We start from the raw sequence: 15,715 nt of genomic DNA on the forward strand, positions 1-15,715 counted from the left end.
GGTATGAGTGAGGACAGGATGCACCCTGGACAGGTCACTGTCCACCACCGGACGAACACACAGAGGCAGACGACCAAACACATTCACATTCTAGTCACATTACTGTCACAAGAAAACTTTTTAATTTCAACATGAACAAGTCGGCTCATTAAGCTCAAGTGGGCAATGAAGCTTTGTGTTTCAGAAATACAAGACCAAACGTAGGCTTACATAAATCACAGCACAGACACTCGGTGCTTTGTTGGAAAGTTGCTAATAATGAGATCAATACGTTGCAAATTGTGTTTGGTTTCACCGGCTGATGTGACAAAGCCTTCAAAGCTGACAGTGTCACTGTGAAGTCGTCTGTAAAATAAAGAGATGAAAGACAGACAGCCTCGAAACGGAGTTGCTGTATGGCATGGATCAACAAGGCAGAAAGAGCCTTTTTATTTTATAATGAGGCTGAAATCACACTGGTATCAAGCCCGAGTTGCACTTTTCCAACGTCAACACCGGCTGATAAAACAGCTCTTTCCAGCCAGCCTCATTCCAGGTTCAACACTTTTACGTAATGAAGCTTTAAATCTGACACCATCCCTCAAAACCTGGACTGAAACGCTTGCAGAAAAGCATCCCCGCTGAAGATCATTATTGCTGCCAAATGTTTCTCACTCCAAACATTAACAAGGGGGCAAAAGCTATCCGTCAGCGCTGAGTGTGAAGCACCACGTTGAGTCATAAACCTCTGTTATTGTGTCTCTAACTGTTTCCCGATCGCATCCTTGAACACGCGCTGCCAGTAACTCCCCTGGATTTATAATGAAAATAACCCCAGACTGAAAAGTCCAGTGTTACCACTGAGCTGATTATAAATTGCTGATGGCGAGCTCAGTCTCGGTGTTGGTTTTCCTCTACGGCACAGTTAATGCGAAAGGACGAGGCTTCAGATTGTACCGGGGGCTTCGAACGGTGTGCGGCCCGGCCAGGCATACAGATGGAGGACGTGGACAAAAGCCTCTTATTGGAGGGAAGCACTCAGAGTTTTATGAGATTACCTTAACATGCGTGTGATGCATCGACACTGGCAGCAGTTTAGTTAGGTAAAGTTAATTTGAAGTGCTTCTGGATTATTGTACAGCGGTTATACATCCTAATTGCACATAAATATCTATTTTAACAGAATCTAGGAGTATCATTTTGGAATAGGATACAAAGAAAGAGAAGTGAGGACGAAATGTTCGTCATATTATAAATCTGCAACATAAATAGAGAGATTAAAAAAAAAAAAGGAAAGTGCCAGACAGAGAACAACAAGATGATGGGATCAACAACCAGAGATAAGGAACTTTTAGCACCAATGCCAGAAATAGTTCTGGGAAGTGTCAGAGAGCAACGACAGAGCGGAGAAAGATTACAGGAGAGACGGATACATTCAGTGGCTTTTAATGACTGCATATAAATGCATGAGGAGTGAGGGAGGGGAGATGGAGGGTGAATCAGAGATGGTCCTCAGTTCAACAGCTCCAACGTTCTGCTTGACAGACTGCAAAAGTAAATGTGCACATATCATACATTTATAATGAGTGAACAGTGCAGATGTTATTTAACTGCACTATTTCGTTCGTGTAACAATTAACTTGCTTCCAGGTGTATCTTTTGGCCTCAACATCTTGAATAAAGGACAAAAAGGTAGTAAAATGCTGCTTGTTTTTAAGATAGTGGTGGCTACTTGTCCCTATACAACAATGCAAATGTGAAAGAGCTCTTATACGTGATAAACATAAAGTCATATGTTGCTAAAGACCGTACAGTAAAATCTCTATAAAGTAGTGCATAAAATCATCAGGAGAAAAAAACAGTATTAATGTGGTTGTAGTATTAACTCACACCTAAAGCTGTGTAGTAAAACTATGATGTAGAGTATGTGTGTGAAATAACATGTGAGTCAGTCATCAGTGAGACAGAGGGATTTCTGTGTTAATAGGTTTGATCTTCAAAGCAAAAACCTGTTCTTATTCGCAATCAAGAGCAGCCATGTAATAAGCAGACAGGGTTGATTACATGATGTAATCACAGACAAAGAGCCATCTGAACCGAGTATTTTTAGCCCGTCATCTTCAGTCGGTTTCTAACAGCCTCATTAGGCCAGAAGCTCTCTTGATCTTCTTGATCTCTCATTGACTGAATCCTTCAGGGTCTGTTTGATGAGGCCAGGTAGCTCGTGATTATTCCAGACTGCTTCAGTGTCATGAATGAATATGAGAATTTTAACGGAGTCGCAAAGAAATATTTCAACGGGACGATTTGAACTCTGTGAAGGTCACTTCTTAAAAGAACAGTAGATGTGCCAGGAAGTCTCAGGTATTCCGTTGGATCTGTTTTGTGGTTCAGTTGTTCTTTCTTCAACATTTAGTTCGCTATTTGCCTTCTTTCGGGTCTTACTACATTATTTTAGCATCCTCTATTGTCAGACTGAGACATTTATTCTCATTTTCTTCTTCTTGCATCCCGCAAGGAGAAATGCAGGACGTTAAGTGTAGTCCTGCACTTCCTGTTTAGATTGCTTTTAAACCTGAGGGCAATTCAAACAGGAAATTGAGGTGTTTTATTTTCATATCACAATACAATGATGGGAAATAAAAGCTATAAATAATGATCGGAGGAAAGAGGATGCAGATATAGTGAGATGTTACTCGATCTGAGCAAACAGTAGCGAATAGGAATAACTTAGTCTGCAGAAATGAACCTCTCAGCATTATTGTTGACAGTGTGAAACTTTGCTTCTCTGACCTTCTTGAGTGAGTGTTCTGTGAAATCTTCACGAGTCCTAAGATTTGCAAGCTCTACCTGCCTCTTCATGCATTGTTTTTGCTCTGAATTAGCAAACATCTTCTCAATCTTACACGTTTTTCAGCCAAATTCACAGATTTTTCTCGAGATATAAGTCCCACAATCCTAGATGAGATATACTGTATACAGTAAGTGACAAGTGCGTATTTGAGGGCGTCAGAAAAAATGCGGGACCGAAGGCAAACATGCAGGCTTAAAATTCACGCCAGCCTGCCAATCAAGAGGAAGCCAAGTGTGGAATTGGAACTGGCAGCAAATTCAAATCCACACTGTCACAGCACAAAGAAGGAGCGCTGCAGGCTCTCTCCCTTCCCACCGTCTCCCTCAGTCAAGTCCTGCACTTGTTAAATCTTCTGACAAGAGGTATTATCTTCAAAGTGCAGATCTGTAGATTTAAAGATTTGGCCTCAGCCACAGTAAACATGACGGATTTGCAACAAAACCGATTTTTTACATTAAAGGGAGATGGAAACATAAACTAGTGAAAAAATAAAGATCAAGTGATAAAAGTGGTCCAGATGTGAAGTTTAGTCAGATTCTCTGCTTTTAATTGGAAGGATGAAGCTGATGACATTATATATCAATAACATGTTTACAAAAAAGACATACATAAACAAAATGCTGTGTTTATCAAGTCAGATTTGCCCATTTTGTTAATAAAAAATCTGTCACTTCTTCACCGCTTTGTAAATTTCAATATCATGGGAGGATGGAGTCAAACGCAGCTGATAGTGGGTGAAGGATTTCTGTCATAAAGAGATTCCTTTATCTGTCAGGAGTGCACAGTAGTGCAGTGAGATTTGTTCTATGTATTTCATTTATTCAGGAAGGAGCAGAAGAAAGCTGCTGTACAGCACCCAGGGAGCATTTAAAGTTTTATGTGATGGCAATTTGGAAAAAAAAAAAAAGCAAAAAAGCTCTGGATTTCACTTGCCTGCCCTAGGATTCAAACTAGTTGCACGCAGATTTGGTCACCAATTAACCTCAAAATGCACATTTTTAGACTGTAACTTGAGAAAACACATGGGGACATGTGAGAGGAGAGCAGTGATCACTAGAGTGGCCCGATGCTGCAATTTCTTAAATTCAAAACGTTTTACTAATGGCTATTCTAAACAGTTTTTCTTCGAAATGTTTTGGTTTGTGATCACTAACTGGACACAAAATTTTTTGTGCATCATTTTGATTCTTTTTATGGAAATTAACCACTGATTAAAAAATAGAGTTATTTATAATACCAGTCAATGCTATGTCAAAAAATATTTGCTACTACACTGTTGAGTGTAAACACATGGAACTTGCAGGAATTTTACCTCCAGAGCGTGATAACCCGTCTCCTGCTTTAAGATGGATTTATTGTTAGATCATGATAGAAACTGTCTTTCACCACTTTATTCTGTTTTCGGTTCCAGAACAATGACTGGCACGTCCAGCAGCGAGGAAACACCTGTGTCCGCCCAGGACTTATATCTCCTACTTGGTCTGAGAGCGGCTTGAAGAAATGGAGGAAGTTGGAGAGAGCAGGGACGTCTGGGCTGCTCCGCGCTGTAAAGTCACCACAACCACATGTGGACAGGGTGGAAAAGAAAATGATTAATGGCTATTTTCTTTTTGCCAATCTCACAATGATTTACCTTGTAAAGCATCCACTATCTTGATTTGTTTCAAGGTGACGGTATGTGAAGCCAAGAAGAGTTACAGCGCATGCCTGGTTTGATTGAAACTTAATTTATGTGTCTGCATAGCCATAATACTTGCTTTAAAATAAATTATGTCTTGAGAGGATGATATTCAGCTGAATAAAGTGAGATTGGTTTTCCATGCAAACCTTTTGAAAGTGGCAGTATTTTATGGCAATGTGAGCAAAATCCTAAATCTACTCCTGTATAAAGATTTTCTTTTCCAACTGAAACAAAAGATCCATTGCAATTATAATCTGTTCCTCCATTTGCATCCTTTCTATTCCACAAAGATGTATTTTTAGAGGAAAGCTTTTCCACTGCCATTATTGTCTCTGGAGCTGACATTTAATTATGAAAAGAGTAATTAAAGCAAAGCCTAAGAAAAGCTGCACTTGCATCTCAGATCAACTGGTGGTTCCTTGCTGATAAGGCCTGACAGCCGAAAGCTGCAGTGATGGCAGCTGCATGACAGCGCTCCAGTGCGCCTTCCTCCAAAGGCCGATTTCCCCTTCACATGTACAATGCATAATGCTGAAAACGCATCCATCACAGCAAAAGCCTTGGTCGAGGATGGCGGCGGAAGGGAACGGCGCTTCAGCCTAACAACACACAGCAGCTGGCAGGCCTGTTTGTCCTCCCCCCCCCCCCCCGAAGCAGCCTTCTCTTTGCATCAGGAGCAAGCGTCCGTCTCCCCACTCCACAGAAAACATCACAGGAGAGGACTTTTACAACTTCCTTTTTGTTTGTGGTCACCTTTTTTCCACTGAGCAGAGTGAAGACGACACGGTGGCCTGCATGGTATCACGGCATCTCCAGAGATAAAAGCCACGTATATGTGTTGCAGTGCACAATAACTCTTTCTGCCCACACACTCCGACTGTTCCCCCTCCCCTCACTGGGAGAGGCATCCACCACCATCACCACCACCACCACCACCTCACCCTGCTCCAGTGCCTTCAGTGGCTCACGTGCTGAAGCACACTTTCAAGAGTCCCACGCTTCAGAGAAAAAAAATAAGAAATCCTCCACACCAAAGTCTGGAGGGGTTTCAGAGTGCGGGGGTGTTCTCCAGCTTCCAGGGGGGAAAGCAGCATGTTGCTCCTTATCAATGCGATGAAGCAGGCCTAATGAGTGAAGATAGGATGGTGAATTAAAGGAGAAGGACTGAAATCTGCTACTTAAATCTTCATTTTTATTATCTATCAATTTAATTTAAAGTTATGTTTATCAAGGGGCAAATGACACAAACAGAAAAAAAGTCACTGAACAGTTAGCCTACATTTATATCAGCTCATTATTTCTGATGAATCAGATAATCTTCTTAACAGGATCATGTGCATGATGTGCCTTTTTTAAACCCCTATGTGTGACAGATGCTTTTATCAGATGTCTCCAGTGTATTCACTGACTTACACTCATGTTTCCCTTCACATTAAATTCTTACAGTTAAGAAAATACGTTGAATACACCGTATTACATATATTTATTATTATGACTATTGATTGATGGAAGGAACATGAAACATTTAAATAGAAAATGTGTTTTTTTTTCTTTAAAATTTCTTTTTTTCTCTCTCAGTTGACGGAGGATTTAAGCTCTCCGGGGGGATGACTTCTTGAATCCGGTTTGAAGTCGCTCCTCGTGATGTTCTGTCAGCTCCTCAGAGGAGAGGAAGGGGAGAGAGCTCAAGTAGCCCACACACTGTGCGGTGCGGTGCGCGCGCGGAGGGGTGATGCCTCGAGAGCGCATCACAGGGCGACAAAACCCCTCCGCGAGACGCAGCGCCAGAGGAGAGCAGCTCCACGAGACTTCCCATCACATCGGAGTCCACCTGTCTCCATCTCCGGGGACAATGTAGTGGAGACAAGAAGAGACGGGGGGATCTCCACAGCTGGAGACATCTGGGGGATGCACGCGCGCGGCTATGGGTGATCCGATGCAGTTTTGCGGAGTGGATATGCGCACAGAAAGTGGGGAGAAGTGAGTTTTTGCGGGTCGGGGCCCACAGGATGGACACTGCGGAGGTGTTTCTCTCCGTGTTGGTGGTTGTGATTATCGTCGTGTCGCTGCTGTCCAACGTCCTGGTGCTGATCTGCTTCCTCTACAACCCGGAGATCCGCAAGCAGGTGCCGGGTCTCTTCAACATCAACCTCACCTTCTGCAACTTGTTGCTGACCGTGTCCAACATGCCGCTCACTCTGGTGGGGCTTGTCAGCGACGCGCAGCCCGGGGGGGACGGCTTCTGCCAGATCGTGGGCTTCCTGGAGACCTTCCTGTCCACGAACTCGATGCTGAGCATGGCAGCCCTGAGCATCGACAGGTGGATCGCGGTGGTCTTCCCCCTGCGGTACCACTCCAAGATGCGCCACAAGGACGCGGCGTTCGTGCTGGGATACACGTGGGCGCACTCCGTGTCCTTCTCCACGGTGGCCGCCTGCCTCTCCTGGGTGGGATACCACCGGCTTTACGCGTCCTGCACCCTCTCCAACCCGAGGGCGAGCAGCCGGACCCAGTTTGTCATCTTCACCGTGTTTTTCCACTCCTTCACCTTCCTCCTGTCTTTTATAGTCTTGTGTGTCACATACCTCAAAGTCCTCAAAGTGGCCAGGTTTCACTGTAAGAGGATCGACGTGATTACAATGCAAACTTTGGTGCTGCTGGTGGACATACACCCCAGGTGGGCTCCCTTTAACTTATCTTTCCTCTTTGTAAACATCGTTTTACTTTCTGTCCATGACACTGAGGCATATCTGGGAAGCTTTCCGAAAAGTATCCATCAAAAAGAGCTTTTAAAAGAAAAGAACAAACTGTTCAAATCAGCTCAGAGAGGGAGAGAGAGAGAGGAAAAAGAAACAGTCCCTGTGAGCATTAATGTACTTGCTGCCATCATTCCTCTCTCTATTGATTGTAAAGGCTGTAATAACCCGGGTCTGTTTCAGTCATAAATACTAAACAGTAGTTAATGATGCTTTGCCATCCCTGCACTGACATTTGAATTGTGTCCTGGGTATTCAGAGGAGATGCACAATCTAATTCTCCTGAAATGCCATCCAGAGTGATTGCTACACTCTGCTTCCATATGGCGAAGCTGGAACGAGTGTGTGTGTGTGTGTGTGTGTGTGTGTGTGTGTGTGTATGTGTGTGTGTGTGTGTGTGTGCCTGTGTGAGAGATCAATCAGCGTAAGCCTGGTCACACAGGATACAGTAGATCACAGCTGCTGTCTGCGAGGTGGTACATGCAGCTATTCTAAATCCTGACTCTCATTACTCACACTGATGACCTCCATTTCACAGAATATCGCTCAAAGCGGTGTGTCATCATGGCACCATTGCCACGGTGCCTTCATTTCCATGCACAAAGTCGCACACGCACATGTGGAAAGTGTTTTAAAAGCTATCTTTGAAGTGGGGATCCTCACTTTTCCTTACATCACCGTCTATAAGGGAAACCTCTGCTCTGCCTCCTCCTATATTCAACAGCAGCAGACCAAAGTACACCCACTCCTGCTCTCTTGCATGACACACACTTGTGATCCCCCTAAATTATGTGGCCCACTAATTATAATCCGCTTTCAACTGTCTTTTGCTTCAGCGTTCGGCAACGTTGCCTGGAGGAGCAGAAGAGGCGGCGGCAGAGAGCGACGAGGAAGATCAGCACCTTCATCGGCACATTCATGCTCTGCTTTGCTCCTTACGTGATCACAAGGTGAGCGCTGTGGAACGCCGGGGAAGACCGCAGTGTGCACATCCCTCTGGCTGCCTCTCTGCTCTGCTGTCAGACCCAACCATCCACCCATCCTCCTCCCCCCTCCTCCTCCTCCTCCTCCTCCTCCTCCTCCTCCCCTCTGCTTCCTCTTCACACTGGCCGGAGTTGGAAGATGAGATTGGCTGACCTTGTGATAAGTAATATGCCTCGGCTCTGCTGTTGCTGCTGCTGCATTAGCACTTTTTTTTTTTTCTCTCTCTCCCCCTCAAGTTCGCGGGGTGCATCTCAGTTTGTTAGGTAGAATTCACCTGCATCGATCACCGGACAAAGGGAGGATGTCAGCTGACGCCTGTAGGGAGTGTGATACACAAAGGGTGGCGACATGTGAGAAGGACAAAATGTGCACATGAGCAGAAAAGAGGGGTTCATTTATTCCTCTAAAAGTAGGAAGACGTGCAAAATCTAACATTTCGTAATGTTATGCAGCATTGTTTCTTGTGGATATGTTCCATTTATGTGAATTATTGCTCATATTTAGAGGAACATATTGTTTTAAATAAAAATCCATGCAAAAGGAAAGAGAAACAACAACCTGTGTTAAATGCTAGGAGCAGAAATCACAGAAACAAAAGATCTCTCTTAAAAACCTGCTCACATTAAAATATAATAAAAAATATATAATAAAATATAATTAAAAATAATATTCAGACTTTGTTTTGTGGACTGACTCCATTCTCCCATGAAGCAAAGCCAAAAAAGAGCTGTCTTGAAAATGTAATATGTATGAATATTTGTGAACCAGAGGCAGAAACATGTCAGAAAATAAAAACACAACTTCAGCCAAGAAAAAAACAACAAAAAAAAACAAAACATCTCCCTGGGTATTATTTAATTGGCGGTACTCTTGTAAAGTTTCAGTTTGACTGACAATTATTCTGAGTCAGGTTTTGGAGGGGCAAGAATGTTACATTCAAAACGATGTTACCCTAAAATGTCAAAATGCAGTTTCCTTTAAATACAGCCCGTTATCGTCATTGATTCAAGTGAAAAACAGGAAGTTGGAGCCTGTCATAAATAATACAGTGGACACTTTGACTTTGAGCATTTCGTCCGTTTGGACAACAAACGCTTGTTCTCAGTAAACTGTCAGTAATGAATATCCCAGCCATGCTCCCGCTCTGCAAATGGCAGCTCCCTAATTAAAATCTGAATATATTACGCTAAAAGCTCCTCCGCTGCCTCTCTGAAGCTCATTTGCCGTAAGGGTCATCATGCGTCTGGTGAAAACCCCGCCGTGTGCTGTGGCAGCTGACTTAACCTCCTGTTCTCGCTCCTCCTGCCGAGTGTGTGGCGAATGTCGGCGACGGCTACTGGCCCATGTGAGGCTGGTGTTAATGTGCTGACAGATCTCAGAGTAATCATGCCGAGCCCCAGACAAGAAAATTGGATTTTTTTAAATTTTTTTTTTAATCCTTAGTAACAATACACACAGGAATTTCTTTTTTAAAATCAGTGTTACAGTTAATAAGTAGGAAGCAGTTGAAGCGAGGATGGATGTGTTGAGGGTTGGCTACACTCATTAGCGAGCTCATTAGTTATCATACTTAATAGAAGCTCTGGTAAACCTCCACGATTATTTAAGTACAGACAGGTATTTCTCTTTTGAAAACCTGAGATCTCACTTTTTCTCTGTTGCCTTCTTTGAAATGAAATTCCGTTGTATGCAAATGAACTTATGAAATGAAAAAAAAAAAAAAAAGCTCATTATACAGCTACAAGTATGCATTTGTAAAGCTGCAGTGACATAACGGATAGGCCATGCATGGAACTACAACATAAATAGTGATGGAAGACCCTCAAAAAAAAAAAAAAAAAGAAAAAGCCCAAGAATATCTGTAAAAACTTAATAAGTGCAGAATGAGAAGACTTTAAAATCTGGAGTCAGTGGAGATGCACCCTGCCCTCAGTGGAAAAAGAAAGGTTACAGGCAGTGTTTTGCGTCTGTATTCCTATTTCTGCATAATAAGCTCAAGGCATGCGTGTCTTTCCCTGCATGCTGACTTGCCCCTCTCTCTCTCTCTCTCTCCCTCTCTCTCCCTCTCTCTCCCTCTCTCTCTCTATGCTCGCCTGCAGGATCGTGGAGTTATTTCCAGCGGTGCCTATCAACCCTCACTGGGGAATTGTCTCCAAGTGCTTAGCTTACAGCAAGGCGGCTTGTGACCCCTTTGTGTACTCGCTGCTCCGACACCAGTACAAGAAGACGTGCGCCGACATCATCAACAGGCTGCTGAAGCGCAGCTCCCTGAACGCGTCTCGGCGCAGGCACGAGATCCAGAACCAGAACCAGAGCCAGAGCCAGAACCAGGCCAGCGGCGTCCCCCCCACGGTGGAGTGACAGCAGCAGAGAGCTCCCTGGCAGGTTACAGACTCATGTTTGACCCCGAAAAACTCTCATGGAATTTGGGCTGACATGCCGAAACAAAACAAGAATACAAACAAGCAAAACAGAACAAGAAGAAAGACAAAAAAAACAAAAAAACCATCCAGAACCAGTAGCCAAGTGCAAATTCCTGCACTGTGCTCCTTCACTGAGTGCCCAGAACAGCAGGTCAGTGCAGTGAACTCGCTATAAGGACAATAAACAGCAGATTTCTCATCCAGCGGAAGAGACAGATGTGCTCGCCCAGGAAGAACGGCCAGTTCCTCACCTCGTTACTTCAGTCTGATGCGACACACACTTCAGTACGTCTTGAGTTGTGTGTTTTGGCATTTCCTCTAATATACAGTGTAATCATCTTACCTTCAAAACAAATGAAAGGGATGGCTGTACGTCTTTTGTTAGTCTGTGCAAAGTGTTTGCAGGTGACTAGTTGATATGTTTTTTTTGGTTTTTTTTGTAAGTAGCACTGAATTCTAGCCTAACCAAAACTTGATACAGTATAATAAGGGTACATTTTCTAATTGTATAACAGAAGTGAACACAGTCCGGCTCAGGTTTTTCAGATTTAAAGTGGTAAAACATCTCAGAATCTCTCATAGTGTTTTTTTTTTTTTTTGTATGTAGTGTTTGAACCACTGGAAGGAAAATCACAGTAATATACTTTCCTTTGTGCTCATGTCAATGTGTTTATAGAGGCATTGTGGTTTTAACGGGAAACATGGACCTCTAAACCAGCTGCCTTTGCTGTGATGACTGACGCGTGGCCCTCGGGTCGTTCGGTCAAGCAGAGCGTGATCGACTGTACTCGCCTGCATCGGCGCTCGGACGCCAGTGACCTGCAGAGGCGGCCTCGCGCTCGCTCGCACATTCGGACAAGACGAAGCGAAAAGGGAAACGTCTGGTCCAATCATGTGTTTTTCCATTGAGCAAAAGGATCAGATGCCTCTGTCCATGCACGGATGTGAGGAGATCGGAGAGCAAATCACCTCTGGAGCCAGAAATAATGATTTTGCTTGATTATGTGGTCAAACTGAAGAAACAGTTTCCGCTTTTTGTTTCTAAACATTGATAGCTGAATGTGTAATGTGATGGTTGGCAGCACCTTAAAGGCAACATCCTGGATTTTGTTGAGCAGCCGTTTTATAACTTTTTTCCACAACGAGACCAGATTGAATTTGTCCACATGCGAAACTCATTTAGGTTATTATTGGATTAAAAACAGTTTTTCGATGAAATGTTAACCAGTGACATAATGGTAAGCTTCATCTCCATCGAGAAGCTGTCTCAAAATCAAAAAAAAACCAAGATCATTTACACTGAACAATTATAAAACACATGCTAATAAATACTTGTCACGTAATCGTGTAGGATGAGGAGGTGATGTACGCGTCACTGCATAGCATTATGGGTGACCTTTAACCTCCAACACTGGGCCTACACAGAACCCCACTGAGTGTGAGACAGAGCCAGAATTGTTGCAATTTAATTCCACATTAACACTGTATAATGCATTAACGAAAGACTTTCCAGAGCAGAAACGACTGCAGGCTTTGCACTGGCGGTAGGAGACAATGGAGGCGATGGAGGCAGAATCCCACAGCGTGTTCATCACCTCGGAGACGGTGCCTGTTTGAGCTGGTCGTGGGTAGTGCAATATGGTTCCAGTATGTTAATCACTTTAATTCCCCTCGAACCACTGCATGAATATCACTTTATCTGAGTTAGCAAAACATTTGAGTGGGAAAAAAAAAGCTGATAAATTGTAGCTTGGTTGATGTTAGACAATAGTTTAAGCCTAATCTCTCCCATGTTTGCTTTTCAGACCACTGTTACTGGGAATAACTAAACGCTCATCTACAATGTAAAGTGGCATCAGTCACGAGAATAAGTTGAAGCTATATTGAAATATGGCTAAACCTGTCGTTTACTCTCCTGGGAAACAATGAATATTTACATATTCTGAGTATTTCTGCAGAAGCGTACAGTGGATTCCAGGTACCTGTCGGAGAAAGTTCCCAGCCCATGAGCCCTCTTCATTAACTCCCCATTTTGTGCTTGTTTGTGTTTTTTTTTTTCTGTATCAGAAGGTGGGCAGCTTTATTACAGGTGGGTTTTGACTGGGCTCCAGTTCAGTTTTCAGCAACCGAGAAAACACAATCATATATAGTATTGTTTTATTTATACATGCCTGTGTTTTCCCCATTGACGCTGGGATAGCTTTTTACAGGATTTGCAACACACTGGATTTATGTAGTAGAAGTCCAACAATAAAGTGGAGATTGAACACACAGTGCCAAAATGATAAATCATGCCCAGTGAGCCAAATACAAGTAGCTGCTGTTAATTTTCTAAAAACAAGAGGAAACTATTTATGTAAGCAGAAAATGGTGAATATTTTCTTTGAGTGGGTGTTCATGAGTGAAGGATCTATGGTTATAGAGAGTAGAAGTGAATGCCTTAAATTCTGTAATAAATGGTGGTTTACAGTTTTTTTCTTTTCACAACCAAGTATTTTAAACAGTATAGATATATATATATGATTATTGCCTTATTCACCTCGGTTCGTTGACAGTATTCAGAATCTGCGTCTGTATTTATTCATCCATTGTTGATTTTCGTGGCTGATGCACCTGAAGTTTTTCTTTTTTCGTTGTTATCGTTGTAAATGATGACTGTGGTTCTCGGTGGAAAAACAAGCTAAACGTGGAATTACATATGACGACAGGTTTTAAAATGACAACGTGCAAAGTATTTTTAGGTCTTTTTGATAAACCGTGTAAACGTGTAGTTTATGACGACACTGTAACTGAGTTTTTTTTTTTTTTTTTTTTTTTTTTTTTCGAATGTGCTGCTTAACATGCAAACTAGGGTTGAGTCGTGGCGGAAAGGTGACAGTGAGTTGAGTGTAATATACCTCATTTTGTTTGTTGGTGACTTACTCGACTGCCTGAAGTGTTTTGTTATTTATTTATGAAAACTTAAGATTCACCCTGCTGCTGCTGAACACGAATAAAGTGAGAAACCGATGAGGATGATGATGATGAAGATGGCAGGTTCACGACTGACTGCTACTTCTCTCTGTTGATAGGAACGTTTCACTTCAATGGTGATTGTAACTGTTAAATGAGGAAGATGACTGTTTTAAATTTTGACCATGACGATTAAATAAACTGTAGACTTTACCAAAGTGCTCTTTTCATGTTGTCGGGGGAAAATTTTCTTAGATATAAATAAGAAGCTGTCTTCCTGTCCTGGTTTTCAATGGAAATGGAATTTCTCAATTCTCCAAATACCAATCGGTGAGAGCCACTTGGCCAGTCTGGTTTGATGGCTTCCCTGTGCTCGTGTGGGTGTTCGCCTGATACTCTTGTTTTCTCTCACGCTCCAAAAAACATGTTTCTGGGGCTAAGTGATGACTCAGTCTTGGACGTGAGTATAATGGAGTGCGATTGCCTGTATCTCTGTACTTATCCTCTCGTGGATGGGCGACCTGTGTCCTGCCTTAATGAGCGCCACTCGGCTGCAGCACACCAGGAAGGAACCCTGAGTTCTCAGGCACAAGCAGGCCGAGCAACTTCAAAATAGAAAAAAACCCCGTTGTGTTGCAGCTTTCTCAACAGGGGTTGATTTAGTTATGCAAAAAACAATGTGGATTAACAAAGAACAACCAAACACAGCAAAACATGCTGGTCCGCTAAAGCAGTCGCATCCATGTTGGGAAGAAAGAAGAAGAACAACAACAGATTGGCTTCGACAGAAGTTCCGTCTGTCGTGTTTCTGAAGCGATTTGGATTGTTTTTACCTCCAATCAGGCCGTGTGAGATGGTCGCAGTATTTTCTGCTCGCTGCACATCGACAGGGGGTAATGAAACAGCATCAACAGTTGCCTGAGACGGCCTCAGCCAGACATGGCCGTGCTTCGATACCGTGATTACCACCTCGGGAGCCGGTGATTATCCTCAGGTGGGTGGCGCCGACCGTCCGTAACACGGCTTCATCACGGGTGACTTCAGTCCGTTCGGCCAGCAGCCCCCCCCCCCCCCCCACCCACCCCCGCCCCCCCACAGAGAGCAATAAACCACCGCTCCATGTGAAAAGTGGACACCTTCAGTCTGAAAAACACAGGAATGTTTGTTTTGTTTCTTTTCATCGTCCTTTCACCTGTTGTCAAAATCAAAAGAACGTCAACGTCAGAGTCCTGAAAATGTCATTTTATTCTGTTTTCACGTCAGTTATCTCCTAGTAAAGGTTCACTTCTTTAAACTGTGTGAATGTTCATCGATACAGTAGTAATATAATGACAGCATATGTCACCATATGTTTTCTGTCTGTGTGTTGTGGAAAATATGAGCCTCATCTTCTGAAGTGAGGCACAGCTGTTTTCACATAGTTGGCTGATACAGTATTTTTCAAGCTTGTGTGCTTCACAAACCCACCTAGTGCAAATCTCCAAGGAAAATAATGGGAGCTTTTAAGAAAGAAAAAAAAAAATCCTTTTTATCCCCCGTCGGAGATAAAATTCACAAAATCACAGCATTCAATTATTTAATTATACAAGCCGTTCATAGATTGGATACAGAAGAAAATGTGTTTTATTGTAGATAAACTTGCATACAAATAATCAATATAAACTATGATTTGGACCACTTTCAGCTTTTCTTTTTTAATTACCTTCACCGGCATTATTGAAGGTAGATCTCTCAGGAGCTTAGGTGCCAAATTAGACTTCTTCATAAGAATTCCAGTATTTATAAGAATTTTCTTCAGTGGACAAATCTGTTGCCACCTCCTCTCAAGTGCCGTCAAGTTAAGCTAATTAGTTTTCTTTAATGAGTTTTAAGTTGTGTTCTGAAGTCTGCAAATCTGATCCAGAAAAAAGTCTACTTTTTTGACACCAACCATCAAGCAGGACAAACGGCAAGAAATGTCTGATAAGCATTCATCTTCTAAATCTCTGCAGGGTTGTAGGATTCTGGAGCCAATTGTCTGGAGTCTATTTGTCTGAAATGTGAGTTTTAGGACTTTGGGAAGAAATTAGAGTAACTACAGGCATAT

At 42.8% G+C, this 15,715-nt stretch overlaps 1 protein-coding gene across 1 annotated transcript; it reads left to right on the forward strand.

Moving 5' to 3' along the window:
* The first annotated feature begins 6,410 nt into the window (after positions 1-6,410).
* LOC115393300 (G-protein coupled receptor 26) lies at positions 6,411-11,244 on the forward strand. The gene is made up of 3 exons (XM_030098213.1): positions 6,411-7,191; positions 8,107-8,220; positions 10,354-11,244. Exons 1-3 carry the CDS (start codon positions 6,524-6,526, stop codon positions 10,613-10,615), a joined length of 1,044 nt encoding a protein of 347 aa, XP_029954073.1. The 5' UTR covers positions 6,411-6,523; the 3' UTR covers positions 10,616-11,244.
* Positions 11,245-15,715: the final 4,471 nt, after the last annotated feature.

This window comes from Salarias fasciatus, chromosome 8 (assembly GCF_902148845.1).
Source record: "Salarias fasciatus chromosome 8, fSalaFa1.1, whole genome shotgun sequence".
Taxonomy (NCBI): domain Eukaryota; kingdom Metazoa; phylum Chordata; class Actinopteri; order Blenniiformes; family Blenniidae; genus Salarias; species Salarias fasciatus.